Genomic DNA, 26,432 nt, shown 5'->3' with positions numbered 1-26,432 from the left:
AAGAGAAGTCATGCTTATATGGTGTTGATGAGATCTTGATAAACAGTGAGTCTATCAGGATCTGATTTATCAGGATTTAAAGAACAAAAGGCAATATATCCTTTCATTATGCCAGACAAAATAATAATTTGCAATGATAGCATAGTACAGAAAGGCACAGGGCATGTCATTTCTATAACTCTAGTTCATTATTTTATCCTGGTGGTGCAGTGGTTAAGTGCAGTACTGCAGGCAAACTCTGCCCACAGCCTGAAGTTCAATCCTGATGGGGTTCAAGGTCAGCTCAGCTTTCCATCCTTCCAAGGTTGATAAAAATGAGGACCCAGACTGTTGGGATCGATATGCTGACATTTCTAAATTGCTTAGAGAGTGCTGTAAAGCACTGTGGAGTAGTATATAAGTCTAGTTGCTGTTGCTATTATCTCTTTTCTCCTGCTTTAAATTTATTTAAATACCTCCTCCTCCTCCTCTTCCTCTTCCTCCTCCTTCTCCTCCTCCTTCTTTCTACATACTTTTAAGAAGACCAAATAGAAATAGTGTGGATGGGACACATGTTGGAGACAAGTTATATTCTTTGTAATTATAAATGTCTTTTCTGAACATATTTCCAACTTGTTGAAGGACCTACTAATATTTCCTATGGGATTACAAATTCTCACTTTTAAAAAGAGGGACAGCTTCCACTATCCTCATTGAGTTTGGATGCAACATCTAGAGCCATGTCCAAAGTATATGTTAACCAGGAAATGGATCAAGCTTCATTCCTGGGATCAACTCTCAGGACGAATGTAAACAGGAATGCAAATATATTATTTTTGTTCAATATTTCTTGACAGTCTCTCATTAATCTTCCTGAAATTAAACATTTGTAGAAAATGTTGCTTAATATTCCAGTAAAGCTTAAAGTTTCATGGACCACATGTGAAAACATTTATTTTAGAAGGTTGTGTCAGCAGAAAGGACTATTTTAACAGCCAACCAAGAATCCTGCTTTGTGCTAATGGAAACCTGGCTGAGCCAAAGCAAGGCAGCTGCATTTATGACACAGTTCATTACTAAAAGAATAATTTCAATCTAGACCAGAACAGCCAGATATCTCTCTAATCATGCAGTGTCTATCAGCCAAACATTGCAATATTATATTCCACCATATAGATTAAACTGAATGTAACAAGTATTGAATATGTTTTATCTGGGAAGTCATTGTTTTGTTCTTTCTATGTTTTCATTTACTTTTTAGAAAATGGCTTTTGATTCATTATGCTTAAATATCATACAAGCATATAAGATACATCTGTTTCTTATACAGAATCCTATTAAGGTAGGAAGGAACTTGATTCCAACTCTTAAATGGAATCCCTCGACTATACCGTGAACATTCCTGGAAATCTGAATTCCATTTTGGGGGCAATTCATTACATCCTGTTACACTCTGCTCTCAAGGAGTATAACACTTCTGTTCAGATTGGATTTAGTTTATTTTAGTCTGGACAAGGATTAAAAGGAAATTGAGAAATCATTTATACAAATTCTTGTCCACTTTCTACCCAATGTACTGTACAAGGGCAATTTGGAAATAAACCTCTGCTTGATTGTCAAAGACAGACACTCGCAGATGCAGAAATTTTATTATACACATTAGAAAACTACAACATTACATTACTCTTCGACATAATTTCCATTCAAATTGAGGCACTTGTCATAGCATCTTACAAGGTTTGAAATTCTTTAGCAGTAGACACTCCGTGCCAAATCTGGGCTATGGGGGGAGAGGTGATCAAACACATCCCAACAGAACTGCTTCAAAAGTTCTTGAAGTGTGCAGGGGACCATTACCATGGACTAACACCACACCGGAAGTGGTGGCCATAGAAAATCCCGCCAAATGTGAAGATGCCAAAGGAGTAATGCTGGTGAAGTTCATGGAGCGTGGTTCAACCATCAATTCAGACGTCTACTGTGAAACGTTACAAAAACTCAGACGAGCCATCCATAAGAAGCATTGGGGCCTGCTGACTTCCTGTGTGTTCACAATAATGCTTGCCCGCACACTGCTACATGCACTCAAGAACTTTTGAAGCAGTTCCATTGGGATAGCTTTGATATTTTAGCCCAGATTTGGTGCCGAGCGACTACTTACTAAGGAAATTCAAACCTTGTAAGACATTGCAATGTTGTAGTTTTCTAATGTGTATAATAAATGTTCTGTATCTGGAAGTGTCTGTCATTGATAACCAAACGGAGGTTTATTTCCGAATTGCCCTCATACATTTGTATGAAACAAAGTACCTATTTTCAGCTATGCTGAATAATGACTCAAATCAGAAGGTTACGGAATAAGAGGACTGATATTAAAATTAAACAGTAAAGGTACTCCAAATGTAAATTTTCTCATACTTTTACTAGCCAAAAAAAATATTTGGCTAGATGTCTTAATACATAGATGTCTTTATGTGGGAATTCTAACACAATGTGTACATTTCTATAAAGCGGAAAAATTTGCGATAGTATATTGGGTTGAACTCCTTCTGAAATTTGCTATACACAACAGCTTGAATCATTTGGCAATTTATTTTTCCACCAGATGTTGTAATATTTATGCCTGATTTATATAACAGCTGGTCCTGAAGTTACCTGTTTCCATCTGCCAAATTGTTTTCATTCTCAAACCAATCTGTTAACTTTTCATTTCATTCAGACATTTGTCTGGCATAGATTTGTTACACATATTTATTCAACTAAGAGTCTCTCAATAGTCAATGAACTAGCCATTATACAATGATTTCATAATCACACCATCTTAAAATACATGCTTAATAGCTTCTGCAACACAAAAACATAAGGGAAGTTTTGAAATTTTATCAAAATGTGTGGGTAGTAGCCAGTACAATCCTTTTACTCATAATATTCCTTTAAACATCGAAAGCTCGTTGTACCTTCTTTATCTGCTTTCAAGAATTAGAGGAACAAATGTGCGAAAAAGGAAAACCAGCTGTTTCATTAAAAGGTTGATTTGCTTTTATGCCCTGATAATATCCTGCATCGTATCAGAACTTCTTTAGCATGATATAACTCTGAGCCCCCCTCTGTAACTTCTGTGCATTCTACATATTTTTGGATTTCATGCTGGGACTTGCACTCGACTTAGAAGCACCGAGGTGATTCCAGGTTGAAAGGATTAGCCGGTGACTTAACCGTTACCTTGGGGATGCTTGACTGGGGTCTTCTTTCATGTCTACAGCAGGAGCTGGAGCAAAGGATGATAGCTCAAACCCTGTTCTGTCCCAGCCTATGTACGCCCTTGTTACTTCACAAAGTCAACCCTTCTTTTAACAGTAGACTGGAAAAATAAACCCTTTTTATTTGAGTTACAGACCTGATAATTGTCCCAGAAAAACAAAAGCAACAGAATACTTTTCCAATGGAGACCTTGTCCAAAAGCAAAATGGAGCACGAGTCAAACAGGAAATAACTCACAGGCAAAATAAACAGACCATCATCTCTCGTTACACATAAGTTCTTTGCAAATGGTTGCCTCCAGCAACCAGCCTTGCCCACACATTCCCTTTTTGTTATGCGGCCCCCAAGGTGTGGCTTTTCACTTCTTTATCCTTCTTCCCTGGTGTTGCCCCATTGCCTCCCTCTGTCCTACTCGTGTGACCTGTCTGCATTACTGGGTGTCTCTGAAGTCTTCCAGCTGTGGTTCCTCCGAGTCCGACTCAGCTTCCCAGCACAGCTGACTCTCAGCTTGATCACAAGTGGAAGGACCAGCCTCTTCATTAGTTTGTAAGTCCTGTAGCTCATCAGAGCCTCCCTCTGACTCTGATGGCTCTCCAGGCCCCTCCTCCTCCTCCTCCTCTGATTCCCCAGACTCAACTACTGGGATCACAGGCTGGCACAGAATCACAACAACCCCATCCCATGATAGCTCTTGGGTCTCAAACATGGGCTTGCTAACCTCCTGCCTAGCATCCCAACCATTCAAGCCATTATGCATCTGTGCTGTGATGATAAGGCATATTAGGACTTTCTTATTGCTGGATATCTATGTGCAAGCTTCATAGCTTCTGTGCATCATCTATAACTTTAGATTTCATGCTTTGATGCATATCAGGACTTGCTTACCACTGGATATCTGTGAGCAAGCTTCACAGCTTCTGTGCATTCTACCTATCTTTAGATTTCATACTGTGACGATAAGGCATATCAGCGCTTCCTTACCATGGTGTAACTGTGAGCCACCTTCATAAGCTCTGTGCATCCTTGAGCATCTGCAAAGGCCCGGATTCCCAAACAGTTGGATGGATGTAAAAGCTTCATGAGGAAATGACAACACACTTCAACTACTTGAGGGAGTTGAAGAAGACACGCTGCTGCCAGGAGGTTTTCAATTGTATCTTCCTTAAGTTCCAAACAACCTGGATAAAAGATTAGGAAACACAATCAGTTTGTGACCCATACATTTGTACATAACTTAGAGCCAGGTATTAATATCACAAAATATGTAAAGAAATTCTCAGCCGTTATGACGGCAGAGGAAACTAAATTTTATGTGTGGTGGTAGTTGGAATGCAAGGCTACTTCTGCTGACTGCTGACTGCCAACAGTTCGACAGTTCGATCCTGACCAGCTCAAGGTTGACTCAGCCTTCCATCCTTCTGAGGTTGGTAAAATGAGGACCCAGATTGTTGGGGGAGCAATATGCTGACTCTGTAAACTGCTTAGAGAAAGCTGTGAAAGCACTGTGAAGTGGTATATAAGTCTAAGTGCTATTGCTATTGCAGACTAACTCTGCTCACAGCCAGGAGTTTGATCCTGACTAAAAGTTGACTCAGCCTTCCATCCTTTCAAAATCAGTAAAAAGAGGGCCCAGTTTGTCGGGGACATTATGCTGACTCTGTAAACTGCTTGAGAGGGCTGTAAATCACTGTGAAGCAGTACGTAAGTCTAAGTGCTATTGCTATTTTGATTTGGGGATAAAATAACACTGTTTTTGCTTTCTCTGTATGCTTCACTGGGTTCTCCTTTCTCAAGTATCAATAGACAATCCACAGCAGTTCAGAAAAATCTGGCATAAAATATTACCCCATGACATTTGCATTGCACTATTAAACAAATTAAATATTTGAAGTTTGGAAAGACACGTTCCTCTGAGATCTGCACTGCAATATTTTCTTTCCCTCATGGGGTGAAACTAAGAGAAAACTGGGAACAACTGTACCTGTGTTCTAATGTTCACTTTTTAGCAGTTTTAATTAAGGGATTGAAAAGCATATAGTTCATAAATCATTTTGCAATCTTCAACTTTACAATCTAGCTGAAAGATACCAAAAAATCAGATTAGGGTGTTGCTCTTTGTTCGCATTCAATGCATTTAGCTTCCTTAGTTGGAATGATAAAAATTGATAGGGAAATATAACTATAGATAAAGTGGGGGGAAAAACTGTATACAAACTAATCAATGTACATCCTCAGCAGGATGCTAATCGGTTTCAGACAAACAACTTAAAAGAGCAAAATATGAGTGTATATTCTAGCTCTTTGTACAAGATGGCATGGCCAAGTTTAATTTTTAAACTTGCATCTGTCCCTTTTCAAAATAATAGTCCTCACATAACCATACCATAGGCTGTCATGCGAAATGTTTAATGCATGTAAGCCATGCAGAGTCACTTGTAGATGAAATGGATGGCATCTCACCTGATTTGTTGGATGACAAACAAAAATAAAATAACCGTTCCTCGTCTAAAAGGAGAAATTTCCTGACAGTGAGAACAATTAATGGCTTGCCTTCAGAGGTTGTGAGTGCTTCATCTCTGAAGGCATTTAAGAAGAGACTGGATAATCACTGGTCTGAAATGGTCCCTTCCAACTCTTTTATTTTATGTTCTATGTCCTCCTCCTCCTCTTCTTCCTCCTCCTCCTCCTCTTCCTCACCTCCAAAGGTTGTGGGTGCTCCAAGAAGAAGAGGCTGGACAGCCACTTGTCTGAAATAGTGTAGTCTCCTGCTCAAGCAGGAGTTTGGAATAGAAGACCTCCAAGGTCCCTTCCAACTCTTTTATTTTATATTCTATCTCCTCCTCCTCCTCCTCCTCCTCCTCCTCCTCCTCATCTCCAAAAATTGTGGGTGCTCCAAGAAGAAGAGGATGGACAGCCACTTGTCTGAAATAGTATAGGGTCTCCTGCTCAAACAGGAAGTTAGACTAGAACAGGGGTCCCCAACCTCCAAGCCACAATCCACTACCAGGCAGTGAGCTGTTCAGAACCAGGTTACATGAAGTGCAAGTGAGCACCTGCGCATACATCACTATTTGCACGAGCATCACGTGAGCGCACAGACATGCACTATGTTTGTGAAAGCAGTGGGCATGCATACCCACCACTTGCACAAATGGAGCTCTGTGCATGCATGTGCGCACTTGCCCACCACTGGCACAGAACTATTCCCTTTCCCCCCCCCCGCCCTCCGCCAGTCCACAAAGCTGGAAAGGTTGGGGAATTCTGAACTAGAAGACCTCCAAGGTCCTTTTCCAACTCTGTTATTCTAGGTTCTGAAACATACACTTCATTTTTTGGGGAAAGAGAGGGAATTAATTCAGAGTCTCAGGAATAGGCAACCTTGGCTCTTTTATGACTTGTGGACTTCAACTCCCAGAATTCCAGAACCAGCATGGGGGAACTATGGTCCCTTCGTGACTTTTGGACTTCAACTCCCAGAATTCCAAAGCCAGCATGGGGGAACTATGGTCCCTTCATGACTTTTGGACTTCAACTCCCAGAATTCCTGAGCCAGCATGGCTAGCTCAGGAATTCTAGGAGTTGAAGTCCACGAGTCATAAAAGAACCAAGGTTGCCTAGCCCTGGCCTAGACAGACACATCCTTTAATTTCCACTCATCTTGGTTTGTGGCATGTTTCAGCTAGTCAGCAATGAGTAAAATCCCAACTATCCCTGCTCACTCGGGGTAAGTCCAGTCACGCTCAGAATATCTTACTGTATAAGGGCCAAAAATAAAAGTGACCATGAAAACAAACTTGTTTTGTTTAATATTCCCTCCCCTCGAATTCATCATTGTCCTCCATACAATTCCATTTTCCTTCCCCTTCTCCCCAGCTTTCAATCTGATACGCATTAAGACTTTACTGGTTTTTGTTCAATTAGTCTAAGCCTAAAAAAATGTATGATGACTAAACAGGCGTTTTGTGTGCTAGAGAACTGGGTTATACAGAACTGCTTTGCTATTTCCATCTGCTTTTATCTTCTGGCCTTCCAGTCATGTCAACTGTCCTCTGTTAACTTGGTTCTGTTTTGCTCAGATTCCAAACTCAGATGAGGACAGCCAGCTCCTGTGATTAAATTTGCTGCATTTCCAAGAAATCAACCTCAATGGATTAGAACAGACAGAAGTGAAATGTAACCAGTGTTAAGCTAGTCTCATTGAATTTGGGTGGATTTAAATCATAACCAACTTAAACCTCCTGATTCACAATATCTAATATACTTGTAAGTATTATTAGTTTGGATATAGCTCAAAATCAATAAGTGAGAACAAGATGTTAAATCCCAAGGCTTCCAAGTTTGAAGCAGGAATTGATTAAAGTGGGAATGCGAAAAATGCATTAAGTAAGGTGAGACAATTTATTGGGCATAATATGAAAATAAAGGCCACTGAGTACTTGCAGATGTTAATAAATTTGCTTCAATTTTTGTCTATCTCTGAGTAAACATTTTAATTTAATCTGGTCACCAAAGCATAAATTGAGTTTATAAACAGAGTGATAAATATTTCAGATGTTTCCCTCTTATTTAAAACTAATCGAGTAGGGTAATTTTAGGATAAATTGGCCACAGGGAGAAAAAAATAAAGCTGTAAGATTTAAAACTGTCATGATATTCCAGGCCTTAAAGGCCAATTTCTAACTGAGATAACACTTGATATTGATCATATTAATATGATCCATCATATTAATTTTAATATTTCAGTTTAGAACAACATCCAACCTCAGAGAAGACAGAAGTAGAAGACATTCTATTTATAAGCATCTGAGGGGAAAAAAAACCAAATATTTTTCATATAGCAGAGAAAAAAAAGTAAAGGTAAATTACTCTCACTCCATAAAAGTCCCAAAGGTGCTTTTTTTTTGAAAGGCAACTGGTCTTTATTTTTCTTTAAAGCTTCCTCAGTTCTGACTGAATGGTGGAGGGAGGAAGGAAGGATTTATATTCCTTGCAGACAGCTGGTCATCTGCATTCTTTCAGAGAGTTTTTGGGTCACCTCAATAGTGCAAATGGGTGTGGAACCTTTTTGGAACGGCTGAATGGACTGTGTGGTAAAGAGGAGACTGCACTATTCAGGTGATCCTGAGGGCACCGATAAACCTCCAAGTGGCCTCAACGATTCCCAAAAAGAGTGCTAATGACCAGATGACTGCAAGGAATATAAATCCTTTTATCTTCCACTATTCAGTCAGAACTGAAGAAGCTTCTTGGATGGGAAGCAAAATGTCTTCAAGGAAAATCAAAGTCCAGTTGCCTTTGGCTTGGATGACTGAGAATCTCCACAGACATTCAGTTGATAATAATGAATGCAGTTTGGGATGTCAGAGTAATGCCAAAGCCAATATTAAACATCAAGTGTGGAGAAGCCTAATGTAATTCTGGGATCCCTTTCTAACATGACATCATCTTGGACAATCAATCAATCAATCAATCTTTATATGACAGTCACAGACCAGCACAAAAAAACCCCCTAAACATTAAAAGCAGAACTGAACAGTACTGAATAGAACAAGGCACAGTAATATATTAAAAATGATGGTGAAATTATCAATAAGTGAACACGGTCTGCCTAATTTTACAAACATTATAGCAAAATCTAGCTAGGTTCAGAGAAACTATCGTATTGATCTGATAAGAATAGTTTTACATAAGGGAGATTGGAATTTCTGGGATATTTAATCAGGTCAGGTGTTATAAAGTGGGTCTGTGAGTGTCTATAGAGGGCACAATACAACAGGATATCAGCTGTAGTTTCAATGGTGCCTTGCCCACAAGGAGCACAGTCTCAGTTCATGTAGAACTTTTTCTATCAGCCTTCCAGAACTGCTGTGGGCATCAACTTGAACAAGATCTGGCCATGCTTTATTTAAAAGGTATGGCATTAATGGAGTAGTGTCTATGTCAGACATGTCAAACACAAGGCCCGGGGGCCGGATCCGGCCCGCGAAGTGGTTTCATGTGGCCCGCGAAGCCATCCTGGAAACAGTGAGGGAACGGCCCCCACTGCCTTGGCCCTGGCCCAGAGACCCTCCTTCTGCCAGAGACCCTCAGATCTGTCCCACTCCTGCCCAGGCCCCCATAGGCACCCTTGATGCAAAAGATGTAGAGCTGGCCACGCCCACCCAGTAGGCCATATGCACTCTAGCCACGCCCACCCAGTAGGCCACGCCCACCCGGCCCCCTGAGGGCAACTGCAATGCTGATGCGGCCCTCAATGAAATTGAGTTTGACACCCCTGGTCTATGTGCTAGTTGAAGCCAGGAGATCTAGGCTCTGTCCTTGGCCACAGAAGCCCTCTGGGTGACTTTGGGGCTGTCTCTCTCTCAGCCTAATTTACTTCAAAGGGTTGGATGTGGGCAGAACTTAGGAAGACCTATGTGCACCATCTTGAACTCCTCAAATCAAATCAAATCAGTATAAAATCAGAATTTTATCCTACTTTTCAGTAGGATAAATAAATACCGATTTCCCTTGATGTGCACGATGATGAATTCCAACACAACCGTTAGTTGGGTACCAAATTGGGGAAGACCAGAAGATAAGCCATCCATCTCTGAGTCACCCTATCCTTCAAGACTTTAACTTTTAAATTGGCTTCCTTATCCCTTAAGCATGGGGGAAAAATGATCTTTGCTCTACTCAAGTGAATACAATGAATGTCTACAGAAGCTTTTTAAAAATACAGGTATGCAACAAGCTCCATTATGTTCCATTGCACAATATTAAAGACAATATTAAACCTGGATTATTTTGCAATATAATTACCACCAGCTAATAGAACATGAAACAAAGAAACCAGTCAGCCTAGCATACTGTTTGCATCAGGTTGTCTTCCATATTACCTTTGCATATCTCACCATTTGTAGTGGGATATTAGTGGGCACTGTCCCCATTCATAAATTTACAAAGTGCTGGTAGCCATTTTGATCTAAGCCAAGCTCTAAAATAACAGGTAGGTCTGTATTTAAAGCCAATTGAGTCTTAAAACTACAGAGTTTTCTTTCACACAAAGAATAGCTTGTAATAAGATGCCCAAATTGGAAAATTGGCAAGGAAGAATGAACAGCTTCATCCATCTGCAAGTCCTATCTGAGAGCCTATATTTTGCTTATGAATATAGGATTTTTCCACTGCTTAATTATTTAACAAAACAATTCAATTTTCTCTGAGTCCCTTCCTCTGACATAAAGCAGGGGTGGCTGGCAGTTACTAGCCACCGTAAACTGATTTATCAGCCTATTCTGAGCCAGTGATTTGTGTCACTTTACTGCCTTTATTTCTGAAATGGGTGACATAAAATATCTGTCAACAGCTGAAATAGCAACAGCAATTAAAGGTCCTGAGGCTAGCACATACTCTACTCTTTCTCTACAAGTATGTTTCTGGACAATAACAGACTTTAATGAAGGGATGAGATGTGGATTTTTAGAGATGGGTTAGTACGCACAACTCACATCGAAACAGGTAGTCCTTGACTTACACAGTTCATTTAATGACCATTCAAAGTTACAATGGTACTGAAAAAAATGACTTATGATCATTTTTTGTACTTACGGTAGTGGCCAAAATTGTGGAAACCTTTTGGGAAAAGTGTACAGTAGAAATGCCACCTTTGGTTAAATTTCCACCAATTTTTCTTCTAATGTCTGTATAACTGTAGCCTTATTCACTTAATAATACTATTTTACATTGCTTTGCACCATTACATCAACTCTTTGCACCATTACTTTAATTTTATTACGTTTTACAAGCTCACTAAATGAAAGAACACACAAAATAACCCCCAACCAACTTGATAGTGATCACATAACACACTGACAAATGTCCTCCTCTCAGCTTTAATACATGACCTCAATAACTGAATCTCACTGTGATCTGAATTGGCTCTTTGCCAAAACAAGATGACACATGATTGGCTCTCTAAACACTCGTGCTCATTGGCTACAATCAGATGAAGGAAAGCTATCAACCTAAGCAAGTTGTGCCTCCTTTTTCTGGTTATTTAGCTATAACTTTTCATAGAGTACAGGACAGATAATTGAACAAACTTTGTTGCATTACATTCTTGATTAAATTATCTTTCCATTGATATATAATTTTATGGTACTACTCCCCCCCAAAAAAGTGATGTTGTTAGCCATCAAACCTCAGAAATACACTTTTCTCAAAAGGTTTCCATAATTTTGGCCACTAAGGTACAGTTGTTGCAGCATTCCTCATGGTCAGCTGATCAAAATTTGAATGCTTGGCAACTGGCATGTATTTATGACAGTTGCAGTGTCCCAGAGTCATGTGATCACTTTTTGCGACCGTCTGACAAGAAAAGTCAATGGGGAAACCAGATTCCCTTAACATTTGTATCATTAACAACAGCAGGGATACACTTAAGAACGGTGGCAAGAAGAGTCACAAAAGGGGGCAAAACTCTGTCTTGCTTAGCAACAGACATTCGGGACTGAGTTGTGTCTGTACAGACATACTGTACAAGGAGGAAAATTAATAAAAGCACAGGAAGAGTGGAAGCTCAATGCAAATATCTCATTAAAACGGACTAAAGTAATTATTATAACCGGGAAAGGATGACGCAGGTATGAAGCGGAAACTCCTCTGATTTGGTCTAGCTTGCCAAAGGTAAAATCTTAAAAATATTGCCTCGCAAGTATCCTTCAGCTCAACGTGGCAATCTTTCTTTCACATACAGTACTTGTGTGGAGATTCTCAGTCATCCAGGACTTCTTTGGTTGTCCCAAAGGTGCTTTTTCAAGAGGCAACTGGACTTTCTTGTTCTTCTTTGATGATATTTCGCTTCAAAACTGAGCAGCCCTTTCTCAATAGAGGGAAAGAGAGACAACATCATCTGTCTCCTGTCTACAACCCGGTCCTTTCAGCAGTTCCAAGAAGGCTCCACACCCGTTTGCCCCCACTCATGTGATCCTGAGGGCACAGATTAAGCCTCCAAATGGCCTCAACGGCTCTCTAAAAGAAGGCAAATGACCAGGAATATAAATCCTTCCATTCCCCACCATCCAGTCAATGCTGAAGAAGCTTCTTGGATCAGAAGCGAAATGTCTTCAAAGAAAAACAAGGAAGTCCAGTTGCCTCTTGAAAAAACACCTTTGGGACGTACAGTATTTGCGTGCTAAAGGAATCAGAGAAACTGCAGCAAATCGTTTACATTATTGTACTAAAAATGTAGGTAGGAAAAAAAAATAATCAGAAATTACTTCTATGCAAACTTTTTCCTTCTATTATTCGCATGCAACTTCTAGGTATTTCTATCCGTCACTGGAGTTGGAATGTTTGCTTACATTTCGCAAATACTCTGTCTTATGCATACTGTATATAAATTACATCCACCTAATTCAGCCCTGCACACACCCTTACTATTGTGTAAAAAACGCAGGCACTCTGTGTACAGATTGATACATGATTTTGCTTTCCAATGCTTGTCATCAGAACTAGTAAATAAATCAGATGGAAGCATTTCTAATAATGGAACTACCATGCTTTTGGATAAATACAGGTGAATTTTTTCCCCCATTTGTAAGCTTTAGAGTTCTTCATCTCAGATAATGGAGATACTGTTGTTACATCTCCAGGTCAACTGTTTTGATTAAAAACAAAACATATGACAAGAGTGTTGAATATCAGTATTAAGTGTCTGTCCATATATAAATAAATAAAACGTCTTGTAAATCTTGAATCTATTTAATTGATAAGATCTATCTTACAAAAGCTGGATCCACTTCTGTCATAGTGTGGTGTAAATCAGTGCACTGTTCTACAAAGCTACCACTATACTTTTCAACTATTCTCAAATGACTTGAGGAAACTTTGTCCTCCTGTTAATAGAATAGAATAGAATAGAATAGAATAGAATAGAATAGAATAGAATAGAATAGAATAGAATAGAATAGAATAGAATAGAATAGAATAGAATAGAATAGAATAGAATAGAATAGAATAGAATAGAATTAGAATAGAATAGGAACTTGGAGGTCCTCTAGTCCAACCCCTTGCTCAGACAGGAAACCCTATACCATTTCAGACAAAGGGTTGCCCAGTCTCTTCTTAAAAACTTCCAGTGTTGGAGCATTCACAGCTTCTGGAGGCAAGTTGTTCCACTGGTTAATTGTGCAAAGGCCCCCCTGGTCACGGCCGTTAGATGATCTTCCAAATTAAGCCGTGAATCCAGGAGGACACCCAAGTTGCGAGCCCTTTCTGAGGGGGGGGCAATTTGATGTTGTGTACTGGTGTATCTCGGATTTACAGAGGATAATAGCTTTACACAATTTAAAACTGAAAATTGCCATAGACACACAATACAGCAACAGTAAGAGGATTCTTGAAAGAAAGATTTGTTTTGTTTTAATGACTGCATAGATGGCTAGAAGATACCTGGGCTTACATTTCTGAACAAATATGGTTACTGTTGTGTACTGGGGTCATTGAGGCATTGAAGAGGCGAAAGTGGAAAGTAACGGTTTGTTTATTCCGTTAACACAGAAGCGGCTCTAACAGCCGCTTCACATCTATTTATACAGACCGCTGATAGGCGGCAGCCAATGAAATTAAAGCAAACTTTCCTGCTCAAAACACAAGCTGGCAAAGTAAGAAACAGACAGTTAAGGATTTGAATGAATGCAACAGTTAACTATTTATAACGGCCTTTATGAATTTGCCTTAATACATAACATTTACTTCCAAAGAAGGAGTTAAAAAACCAGAGCTAAATCCAAGAATAAACTAAAAAGGCATATTGCCTTTGCAATGTGTCCTTAGGTCCTGAACTAAGATTGATTTTCTGTTGTTGAAAAAGTTTAGAACCATCCTGCTTTTGGCCTGATGTGGGGAGAAAAAGAGAGAGACTTATGAATGATTCTATTCCTTTCAAAAACTAAAAAAAAGGCAAACCTGCATTATTATTATTTTTTTGCATCCCTATAGATATTGAAATTATGTGAAACTTTCTCATTTCAGCAATTAAAACATTCTGTGCTCAAAGATGACTGTTGTCTCTCTGTCTAGTGTTCACTTTAGGGCTCTTTGGGAGACAGAGTAAGATTTTAAAATTCTTGTAATTTTAGTGATTCTGTTTTTTTATGGCGACTCAGTTGCTAGATATTGTTAGGGTTGTGTTTTTAGGTTGAATTGTTTTGTTAACGTTGGGTGACAGTATTTGTTTTCTTGATTGCACTGCTGAGATGGTGCAGCTTATCTTGGATGAGAGAAAATAATTTCAATAAAAATAAGCAAAATGATGCTATGATCAGAGGTGCGTAGGGGGATCTCTGTATAATTTGTTAGGCATGAGAGAAGCAACGAGCAAGTCAGATGTTTACAGAGCATCTTTGAGAACTCAGAAATATGCCTATAGGCTCTCTTGGATGCAACTTTAAACACTTCACCCCAGATATTAAAACAAACAAAGCAAAACACAATGAAATCTGAAGCCCACAAGATCTTTTATCATAATTCTGGTGGATTGCACTGTTTGTGAGGAGATTTAATAGCACAGAATATTTGTATTTCATATTTCTATCTAAACTTCCAAACAAGATGCTTTCCTCTCTCTCTCTCTCTCTCTCTCTCTCTCTCTCTCTTTGTGTGTGTGTGTGTGTGTGTGTGTGAGAGAGAGAGAGGGTTGGAGGGAGGGAGGGAGGGAGGGAGGGAGGGAAATGGAGAGAGAGAAATAAGGAGAGAAAGAGAAATAGGGAAAGAGAGAGGGAGAAAGAGAGAGGGGGGAGAGTGAGGGAGAGAAAAGGAGTGAGAGAGGGAGCAAAGAAGGAGAGGGATAGAGAGAGAGAACTGTTGCATTCATCAAAATTTACTGGAGTCCCAAGAACATATTTTTTTCCATCGCTACCTCTTTTTTTTATTTCTTACCAAAACAAAATGAGTTATGAAGCACCAGCTCTTCGGATGCCATTTTCAAAATATAACTTCTGGAATAGTGAGGCAATAAGAAAAAAAAGTGATCGTGATTTTTTTTAAAAAAACTTTAAACATTTGACGTTTTATTGCAATTGTGCAAGGCAAAGAAATGTTTCTGGGCAACACACACACACACACACGCACAAACATGTACATAAAAGATATAGATGTGCTGTAAAAAAGATTTGATGTGCATGCACAGGAACCTTTTGGTCTGCTATGCAAATGTATAATAAACAGAAAACAAGGTAACAACACAGAAGCTTCCTAAAAGTTCATAACTATCAATGTTCACTTGGTTCAATTTTCATGTGAAGCAAACGTGAGATGGGAATGAAAGAGTTTTCTTTAGTTTTTCTCTACACACACTTTTTAACAAAACAAAACACAACTCAACTGTACAGTGTCCCTTTTGCCACCTTTGTCAATCTATGATGACAAAATCAAGTGGAAATTTCTCTCTTCTCAAGAAAATGGGGGGGAAAAACCCAACAAAAAGCCAACAATAACAATCTTGATGAATTGGTGTGTGTGTGTGTGTGTTTATAAAATGCAAAAACAATTCAAGCAGAAAATATCAGTTCCTGCATATTCATTTGAAGGACTTCAGATGTCTAAATCTACAAGTATAAACCTTGTTTCAATGTTCAGATAATATAGAGTCAAATTCAGAAAGTTTTACTTCCTATTGCATATAGAATTCCCTTTTCCAAAGAGACCCCGTCTTGGTCTAATGATATGGAAAGTTATACAATTAGTACTCTGGCCAAAACAAGCATAAATTGCAGCAATGTGTTACTTGTACATTTGCATAACACATACCATTTGTATTAAACAAGTCTTAATGAAACAGTAATTTCATTTATGCTGTAATGAAACCATGTACTGAGTTCATATAATCACATTATATCCAGCATTCCCATTTTAGTTTTCATATTTCTTAATATTCAATTAACAGCTTTAACAAAAAGATACACAAACACACACACACACACACACACACACACACACATACTGGGAGAGAGAGAGAGAGAGAGAGACAGACAGACAGACAGACAGACAGACAGAAAGACATTTCAGTTTTGAATCAATACTCTACAAAAAGAATCCTGCTTCCATAAAGATCTAATTAACTATGCTAGTTGGTAGAATGTTTCTTTCTTTCTTTCTTTCTTTCTTTCTTTCTTTCTTTCTTTCTTTCTTTCTTTCTTTCTTTCTTTCTCTTTCTTTCTTCTTTCTTTCTTTCTTTCTTTCTTTCTTTCCCTTCCTTCCTTCCTTCCTTCCTTCCTTCCTTCCTTCCTTCCTTCCTTCCTTCCTTCCTTCCTTCCTTCCCCCCTCTCTCTCTTCCCCTATGACTAGTTTTGCCTTCCTTCCTTCTTACTGGCTGAAGGCATTCTTCTGAGAATACTGCACAGCCAGAGAAACAGTATTGCTTCTTGAGTCATATTTACAATTTTACAGTTTCTTGTTTGATTCCTCTTCTTACTCCCCATCCTGTAAAACTAATTTGCTTTGCCTGATAGAGTTTTAAATCAGAACCTCAGCATTTCAGTACTATTGCTAGTCTACAAATAAGAATGAAAGTTTATAAAGCGAGGTTTTTTTCTACATTTTTCACTTAACCTATTGCATTTGCTGGATTGTTTGGCAATACCAGTGATTAAATATCTAGATATAAAATGTAACTATAGCTATCTAGATACAAATTCACACATACACATTCAAACAGGTTGAACTATCTGCTTTGTTAAAAGTGTTAGCTTTTCCATTGGTTTGCCTTACCTATTGCATAAAATCTATACTGTATCAAGATATTATTGTAAGATAAAACCTATACATTGTCTATAAGACCAATAATTATCCATCGTATAAATATGATTATAGAGTAGATGCACATCCATCTACTTCTATATCCTTAGGGTAAGGAAAAAAATAACTGACACCAGCAATCTACTATGTAACTCCAGGAGCATTTAGTTCAACACAGATAAGAAAGAAGCTGGCTAAATCTTTCTGAACCAAATGCCAGGCCAATTTCCAAAATCATCCCATATTTCCTCTCATGTCTGAAAGAGAAATCTTCCGCATGGAGAGAAAGTAACTGCTAGGGGTATGAGGGGTGTGGTGAGGATCCATCCGTTATCAGAGAGAAGATGCAATATTTTGAAGTTCCCCTGTGGCTTCTTTTGGAGACAGCAAATATCCTTAGCATATATCTCTGTGGAAAATCATAAAAAACTGTGTCTCACTTATTTTGGCCATGTCGTGAAGGGAATTTCACTGGAGAATGCAATTGTGTTTGGAAGAGTTAGGATGCAAAAGGAAAGCAGGCTATCAAAGAACACAGTGGCTGCACACCATCAAACCTGACACCAGCCAGAGCACAAAAAAAACTCAAAGAAGTAGTGCAAGATTGGAAGATGTGGAGAAACCTGACCCATAGAATTGCTGAGAATCGGACTGAATGGATAACATCACCATCATATCTCTGTACATCAGCAGTGGCTCAAAGAAACCATACTGCCAATTTTTTTACCAGAAAATTGAAGGGTAATGAGTTGCCTCCTTGAACAAGCCACTAGTTCTTTTCGACATGACACAGAAGAAATCAGAAAATGAGGAGAGAAAAAAATATATATAACCAGGCATTTGACATGTCTTTCTTTCGTTTCCTTTAATGGACTTCTTACCTTGTCTTCCTATCGTCAATATGAACATTAACTACTGCTTGCCACATTTCCCAAAGTTCAAATTAAAATATAAATATTGCATGTTCACCTGACTGAGTAGCTTTTGTTAAAGCTGAAAGAAAACATTTTGAAATAAACACAATGTTAAATGGAGCTTACATGCTCAAGTAATTTATGCATTGGATTGCGGTTGCAAGCTGAAATATTAATTTCAACATTGTATTTATTTTTCCTTTAGGTTTGAAGCATCTGTAGTACAGTAGTTTAATCAATATGTTAGTTCTTTGTAGGAAAGAAGAGAAAAGCTGAAGGACAAATTTAGAATATTTGTATTGACCATGGACTCTCTTGGAGAGATGGTTCTATGAATGATGAGTATAAACATTTGGCCTTAAAAAAATTATCAGTAGGCCACTGATTAACCTATTTTTTTCAAGGATCAATATTACTGTGTACAGATGTATCAGTCTGAGTTTTCAACTTATTCTGTGCAAAGTTTTCTTAAGGTATCCAATGCCTTAGTAATGAGGAATAATATTTTAAATTTATGATCATAGTCCAGAATTGGGTCCTAGGAAATAATATACATTCTTCTGGCTTCAGCCTCACAAGAATAATACAAGAAGCAAATTTTAGTACTTTTAAGCCCAGCAGCATTTTAAAAACCATTGAGGAGGCATGAAATGGTCTTTATTGATCAACAAGATGAAATAATACAGAATGGGGGGGAGGGAATCAAGCTGATGACTAGAATATTGCAATCAAAGATCTGCCTGTTGTTTTTTTTTTAAATGTGTCATCATCTTGCTTTTTGGATTGCACCCTGAGGACAGTCTGTAGTAATGGATTCCCATTTACAATCTGTTCCTTAACCACCAAGCTATATTAATCATAACTAGAACTTCAATTGTTTTTCATTTTAAATAATCATTCTTCCTAAAAAGCACAACTTTAAGTTAAACTAAATACAGAATTATCTATTTTCATAGATGGGGAAAGTAAATAATGAGTGGAGTGGAGTGGAGTGGAGTGGAGTGGAGTTGAATAGAATAGAATAGAATAGAATAGAATAGAATAGAATAGAATAGAATAGAATAGAATAGAATAGAATAGAATAGAATAGAATAGAATAGAATAGAATAGAATAGAATAGAATAGAATAGAATAGAATTCTTTATTGGGCAAGTGTAATTGGACACACAAGGAATTTGTCTCCAGTGCATAAGCTCACAGTGTACATATAAACAGCAAGTGATAGGTCATAGATCATAAATCATAGTTACAATCATTAACCGGTATATATATCCTCTTGTTTTTCTAATAGGAGTGAAATGTAATGCTACTTTCTCCCTAATAATATTGATAAAGGTAGCTCTAGTTTGGAGGCAACATTAGGAAAAACTATGGATACCAAATAAACAACTTTGGGATAATCTACACAAATAATTCATCCATCATACCCTAATATTATTTTGCTTTATTATACCTAGAATGGAATAGGCGTACACATTAAGTGAAAAGATATCTACCGTAGTATCTGGACAAAATAAGCATGAATCCAACAATCCTTAGAAGAGCAGAATGAGATTGCCTGTAAATTTCAGAAGTGTAAATTGTAAACGTACATCTTATAAATGTAGTGTGATACTTTTGCCATCCATTCATCCAGATGAGAGAAACTGCTCATGTTATTAATGTATTCATCTCCTATTGTTGTTAAAGAAAGACGAACACAAGAATCAGGCTCCGTTCCTGAAAACAGAATTCAGTGCACAAGCCTTACCTGTATATGCGAATTGAACGAGATCCCAAAGTGCACCAGGATCAATGCCTTCCATTTTGATTTCTTCTTGCTTGGCTTCGCAAACATCATTCGTGAACATGGCAGCAAAGTAATCCGAAACTGAGCTGAGTACAAGCCTGAGGCAATGTGAAGAGAAAGAAGAGCAGAGATGGAGAAAGAGAAGGAACGTATCTGTTAACTTACTGTATTTCAGTGCAGTCTACTTCTGAAAATGTTCAACCAGCAACAAAATGTTGTAAATGCTCAAAAGTCATGGAAACATAGCACACACTGGCCAGAGAAAATGCCAACTTTATCAACATTTGTTTGGAAACAGGTTCTGCTGAATCACATGCCCTTCCAAGTAAAAGTATACAGTAGTAGAGCAGTCTTACTCTGCTGGCATTTAATAAAACTCAGTAAATGAACTCACCAAAAAATGAGCATTGAAGCATCAAATAAGTAGCCAAATATTTATTTTGATGAAGGTGGCTTTTGGAAAATAAATAAATAAGTGAGGTCACGCATTTATGTACCTGATAGGAAGAGAATTTTCTTCTCTTCTGCTTCTTCTATCCTTCAGTACTGTAGTATCATTTGGTCTACTTCTTGCTATTCTTAAACCCAACTCCATATATACGTCTCTTTCATCCATGTCTAATTGCTTAAATTAAATTCCTTGGTGGTATTTTCCTATTGGATAGATCTGGCCAGATATGGTGGCCTTCAAGGATTTGATGTTAGATGATGGACAGTTGGCATTTTCCATACAGAAACCAAGTAGGACTATGTGGTTTTGTAGGTAAGAGTGAATCTTATTGAGTATTGAGTCCATTGAGTATTTTCATGAACATCTGTTTACATGATATAATAAAACAGTTTCCTGGATATGAGCAGGATATCAAACCATTTATAAGAGTTGTGTGCTGCTTTTCAGCCATAGAAGCAACCAAGGTAGCTTACAAAATTAACCATATGATAAAATCACACCATCTTCATTTAATGAAGCAACACTAACAGCAAATGAATAAAGCAGAAGAACTATGAGTAAGATACACATTCCAAACAGAACAAAATTAAACTCTTTGAAGAGATAGATTATAATGATAAAAATGTCTGTTGAATAAGAAGGTTTTATCTACATGCTTAAAACTAAAAGTTAGGAAATCAAGAAAGTCAATTTCTACCACCTTGATACTACTACTCCATTCTTCCCCAGTTCTACCTTGCAAAAAAACCAACAACACACAGCTGTCATGGGCAAAAATAAAAAGTAGCCTGAGTGCTTTTCTCTACAAAATATACTCAGCCATTAAGGATGTTCCTGGCTAGTGAAAAAAAATAATACTAAAAACCACTTTCATTATGATCAATAATGGAATCAATCCCAATGGAAAAAGTCTCCACGTTTTTCTTTGCATTCTGACCATGCCTCTTATGCGATAGACGTAAAGCAGGTAAATGCCTGAACTTTTTGAAATCTGTATTTTACAACTTTATCTCTTTTTATTTTTAACAAGTAAAGCTGCAATTGTCAGGCAGTATTACTTTTTCACGTGTGTATTGTTCCCTCTCTTTTTCGATGATTTAACCAAATAGTGTCTCGTAATTAATCATTCAGGAAATCTTCCTGAATTCATCATGTGCTATTTATTTCTGAACGTCCAAGGACTGGAGCGAGTGGTAAGTTTTGGTTGAGACGCCTACTCACCGGGAAAGGTCAATTGTATTTAAGATATCATTTTTCTCCCTCTAATTACTGCTACTTCACAAGAATAAATTCCTCAAGACATAAACTCATGAACTCTGCTTCTCTCATGGATTGTTGCATAATATGTGGAGTCCAAAGCTTTTGACTCCAAAATTAATTGGATATAAATACAACCCATTTTAACATTTCCAGAATACATTTAATTAAACTTTCTGCTTCCACGTATTCTTCTTGATTATTTCCCAAACTGAAGTGACTTTGGCCCATATTGGAACAATATGAAAATCACAAATTGTTCTTACACTCAAGAGTATTTACGGCATCATTTGGCTTTATCAGTGATAACAGTTAAATACTGGCCCTGTTTTCTTACATTCTGCAAGATATCAGCAAGCTGATCCTTAAGAGTAAATGTACATGTTGTGACGCGAACAATACATGAATTTTCTTGTCTAGGAAATTCTCAGTCATCCAGGTCATCCTTGTTCTAAAGGTGCTTTTTCAAGAGGCAATTGGACTTCCTTTTTTTCCCTTTGAAGACGTTTCACTTCTCATCCAAGAAGCGTCTTCAACTCTGACTGGATGGTGGGGAATGGAAGGATTTATTCTCCTTGCAGACAGCTGGTCATTTGCATTCTTTTAGAGAGTCGTTGATGCCACCTGGAGGTTTATCTGTGTCCTCGGGGTCACCTGAGTAATGCCTTCTTGGAACTGCTGAAAGGACTGTGTTCTGATCTGATCATTTCTAAATCCAGCTGATATTTAAGAAATGTTGATGCTGTAAATGGTTTCCATCCTCTAAACTTGCTCTAGTACAGGGGCATCAAACTGGCCGTGTCACATGATCTGTCGCAACCTATCGTGACTTTCTCCCCCTTGCCAGACCTGGGGTGGGTGCAGCTTCTGCATGACGCATCCAGCCCATGGGCCCGGCAGTTTGACACCCCTTCTCTAGTAGATCAGGAACAGAGAGCAGGTGGCAAGAATGGATGTCTCTCTCCCTTCAAAAAAAACCCTGGTTATTACAGGTGGGGGCTGAGCAAAGGTAAAATTCACAGGACACTGGGGAACCCCTGCTGAGACCTTCATATATCATGAAGTGTCTTTTTAACTTGCACCACCTAAGCATTTATCTTATGCATGATATGGAAATGTGAGTGTATTATATACTACAGGGTCCCCAACCCCCACTAATGGGCCACGGCCTCCTTGCAATCGGTATGAGTGGTGGGCCAGCATGCATGTGCAGTTCCCCTGACACAAGCAGCACCCCAAAGGCTTCACTTGTCTCTTCAATGTGTGGAGCTGCATGCACATGTGTGCACCGTCCTGCTACTCTGGGCCACCAAGCCACCTGCTCCCGATGCTCCAAAAGTGGAGCAGTGAGAGTAGAGGCTGAGTGGGGCAAGCATGCCCTATTCAGCTTCGTTGATTCAGTGAGGCTGGCTGGGCCGATCCACTTTTGAAGCAGTGAGACTGAAGGAGCACAAGGCCGCGTCCCAAAGGCTTCCTCTCTTCTCCATACTAAAAGATTTTGCAAATGGATGAAAAGCTTCAGGGGAGCAATCTCACGCTGCTTCAGGCCTTCAGTCACTTTGGAAAAGTTTTGGGCACAGAGACGCAGCGTGAAACCACACCACAAAAGCTTCTCTTTTCTCTTGTGTAAGTGGAGTTCTGCACACATGTGCATTCACATGGCCCAGTTCCCCTGTACTCTCCCCCCCCCCCCCGACCTCAGCTGGGCAGTCAAGCTGCAAAGGTTGGGGAACCACTGATATACTGCATGTGTGTCAGCTATTCTAAAAGGAAAAGATGCTTTCAAATAGCCTGGAAATCTGAAACAGACTATCAATACGTTTGCATCTTTAACCGTGAAGATAAACTGTGATTCAGCTTTATTTCAGAGGCAAGCTTATGACCCTTATCATTTATTGCTCCAAAAAGTTCTGATTGCTACTGAACTGAAAAAGCTGTTAAATCAAGTTCAGTCAAGATACAGTTGTAAACCAATCTTCCCATTAAATACCAGCTTTGCACTAGAGGAACAGAATTTGCATTTTTCACATAGAACGTATTTGGCAAAATAAGTACTTTATTACAATCTTTTTTGATGCAGTTTAAACACTAGGGTTTTTTTTAAAAAAGAATTTGATACCTAGATATGGGATGAAAGAGATGCTACAGAAAAAAATATATTTATGCCTCCTTTGCTTGTGTGCAAAGGTTACAATCAGTGTGGCCTCAAATATGCTCAGTCTTCAAAAGAAAAAAACACTATAAAAAGCTACATAAATTCTATTACGTGGCTTAAATCTTTCGCTCTCCAATTTTTACCTTAGCTAGAATCTTTTCCTCTACCAATCAAATAAACTTCTTTTTTTTTTTTTTTTTTTTTTATTGAAAAGTTTTAAAATACAATTTTCCTTTAAAAAACCCCCCTTCCCCCTCCCTCCTCCCCCCCTACCTCCCCTCCTCCCCCCTCCCTCCCCCCCCTACCTCCCCCCTCCCCCCCCCTACTTCCCAGAGCTGAATACAAGGTATATATATATATAAAAAAAAAGCAAACCTAAGCAACCATATACTAACAACTATAAATTCTAAAATCCATCACTCTCTAGCTTATATAGGATAAAACAGACCTTAACAATATTAAATATATATATATAAAAAAAAAACTAGAATAAGAAAAGGACACTCTCTAGCTTATATAGAATGAAACAAACCTTAATAGTATTAAACATATATAGTATTAATAGTATTAAACATAAGGAAAAAGAAGAAAAGAAAAAAAAACAAACCCTTCTCAACCCTATACTTATCCTAAGTAAACTCCATTGCAAACAAAACTTGAACTTTAATCCAAAAAAGCTCACCCTTTCCACAAAACCACCAAATATAGAAATATATTGCGTCTACACCCAAATCTTTTCCCCCCTCCCCTACTTGACTACTTGACTATATCGTAAAAGTTCCAAAGACTTCTGCAATTCCTGCTACTTTCTCTTCTTAGATCGTTTTGCAGCAGCACGCGTCACCCTCTGTTTTATAGATTCATCCGACGAGGTTATATCTTGATCTCCTCCAACACCGTTGTCTTCTATCTGACCATCTTCGGCCTCTTGATGCACTCCTTCTCCAGATCCCTTTCCAGCTTCCAAAAGTGTTAATGGCGTTGCATTTAAAACATTATTGTAGAAATCACGCGCTTGCATCACAGTAACCAAACGGTACTTTTTACCTTCGTGCGTCACCATCAACCCCACTGGAATCTCCCATCTGAACCTTATATCTCGCTGCTTGAGCTCTTGCACAAGAAATGTAAAATCCTTCCTTCTCCTTAGAATCTTTGGAGGAATTTCTTTTAAGACCAAAACTTCTTGATTAGCAATCATAACTTTAGTATCATAAGCAGCTTGTATAACTTCATCTCTAGTTTCCCTTTTTGCAAAGTATACCACCACATCTCTAGGCAACTTCCTCTGTCTGGCAATCCATGAATTCACACGAAACACTTTGTCCATGCCTCCTTTTATTTCAGATGCTGGCTGTTTCAACACTATTTCAAAAGCCTCAGAAACCAGCTGCTTTAGATCTTCCTTAGTATTCTCCTTTAAGCCTCTAATTCTAATGGCAAACTGCATCTGAAAATATTGAGCAAGACACAGTTCCTTTTCCATTTTATTTTCATTCTCCAATACTTTTGTTTCTAATATAGCATTCTTTTGAGTCAAGTCTTCTAGCTTTTCCTCCAATTCTTCCACACACTGAGCCACTTTACACACTGAAGTCAAGATGTCTACCCTCATTGCTTTGAGCTTCTGTTCCATCCTCTCCTCCATTCTCTCCTCCAATTTCTCCAATTTCTCCTCCATCTGTGCAAATCTAATATTAATTGATTCCAAAATTACCTGGGTATGTTTTTCAAGAGCATCTTGTAAGTCCTTTGATGTCAATACATCAGGAGGATGCAGCGCCTGCAATAATGATTGTTGCACGGGAGAAGTTCCAGCACTCCGAAGAGTTTTAGGGGGTGGTTTAGCCGCCATCTTTTACCAAATATGACGCACTTTCACTTCAAATTTGTAATCCAAAAAAGTCCATCAAGCTGGAGAGTAAAACATAATAATCCTCTTTACCATTTCCTCTTGTATCGCTCTGCCTGCTCCTTTAAATCATAGTCATTCCTTCAGGCAGGGGTGGTCGCAGACGGCTGGCTCTGCTCCAAGAACAGGAGCAGAGGCGACGGCCAGCTGGGAGCAGCCCAGGCTACGGGGGAGTTCAATCCTTCAGCCGCCCAAGCCATAAGCTCAGGCGGCCCTGGAGAACTCTACCCCTACCTGGGAGCTCGCCCCCTCCTCTTCTCCCGAGGAGGGGGCTTCAGATTCGCCCGAACAGCTGATCGGCGCTGTTTCGGGCGAAAAAACAACAGCTGAGCCGCGGGCAGCCCGGGAAGGCTCCCTTCGTCGTCCGCGGAGCCACCGGAAGTCAATCAAATAAACTTCTTGTTGTGTTTATATTGGGCCATTAATAAACATTTAACCTTTATTACAAAAACACAAATATTTAAATAAAATGTTAAGGTAGGAATTAAAAGGGACGGGATGGCTCAGTGGGTTAGGACGCTGAGCTTGTCAATCAGAAGATTGGCAGTTTGGCGGGTCGAATCCCGAGTGCCGCGTAGCAGAGTGAGTGCCTGTTACTCCTCCCAGCTTCTGCTAACCTAGCAGTTCAAAAGCACGTAAAAATGCAAGTAGAAAAATAGGGACCACTACGGTGGGAAGATAACAGCGTTCCGTGCGCCTTTGGCGTCTAGTCATGGCGGCCACATGACCACGGAGACATCCTCGGACAAGCGCTGGCTCTTCAGCTTTGAAACAGAGATGAGCACCGGCCCCTAGAGTTGGAAACGACTAGCACGCATGTGCAGGGGGAACCTTTACCTTTTTACCTTTAGGAATTAAAACCATCATATCAAGAGTCAGACCATCACTCATCATAGCCATAAGCTTACACTATTATATATTTCTCTTGTTAA

The 26,432-nt window shown here is 38.9% G+C and overlaps 1 protein-coding gene across 1 annotated transcript in view; it reads right to left on the bottom strand.

Annotated features, from left to right (window-relative positions):
- Window positions 1-26,432, bottom strand: part of KLHL1 (kelch like family member 1) — a gene marked incomplete at its 5' end in the record, with an annotated part of 135,141 nt that overhangs the window by 78,034 nt on the left and 30,675 nt on the right. The window contains 2 exons of the mRNA XM_081326408.1: window positions 4,222-4,418; window positions 19,687-19,823. Of these exons, the coding sequence (XP_081182534.1) occupies window positions 4,222-4,418; window positions 19,687-19,823 (334 nt within the window). The remainder of the gene's footprint in view (window positions 1-4,221; window positions 4,419-19,686; window positions 19,824-26,432) is intronic.

This window comes from Vipera berus, assembly GCF_964194415.1.
Source record: "Vipera berus genome assembly, chromosome: 4".
Classification (NCBI taxonomy): Eukaryota; Metazoa; Chordata; class Lepidosauria; order Squamata; family Viperidae; genus Vipera; species Vipera berus.
This window is presented reverse-complemented; position numbering and strand designations above follow the sequence as displayed.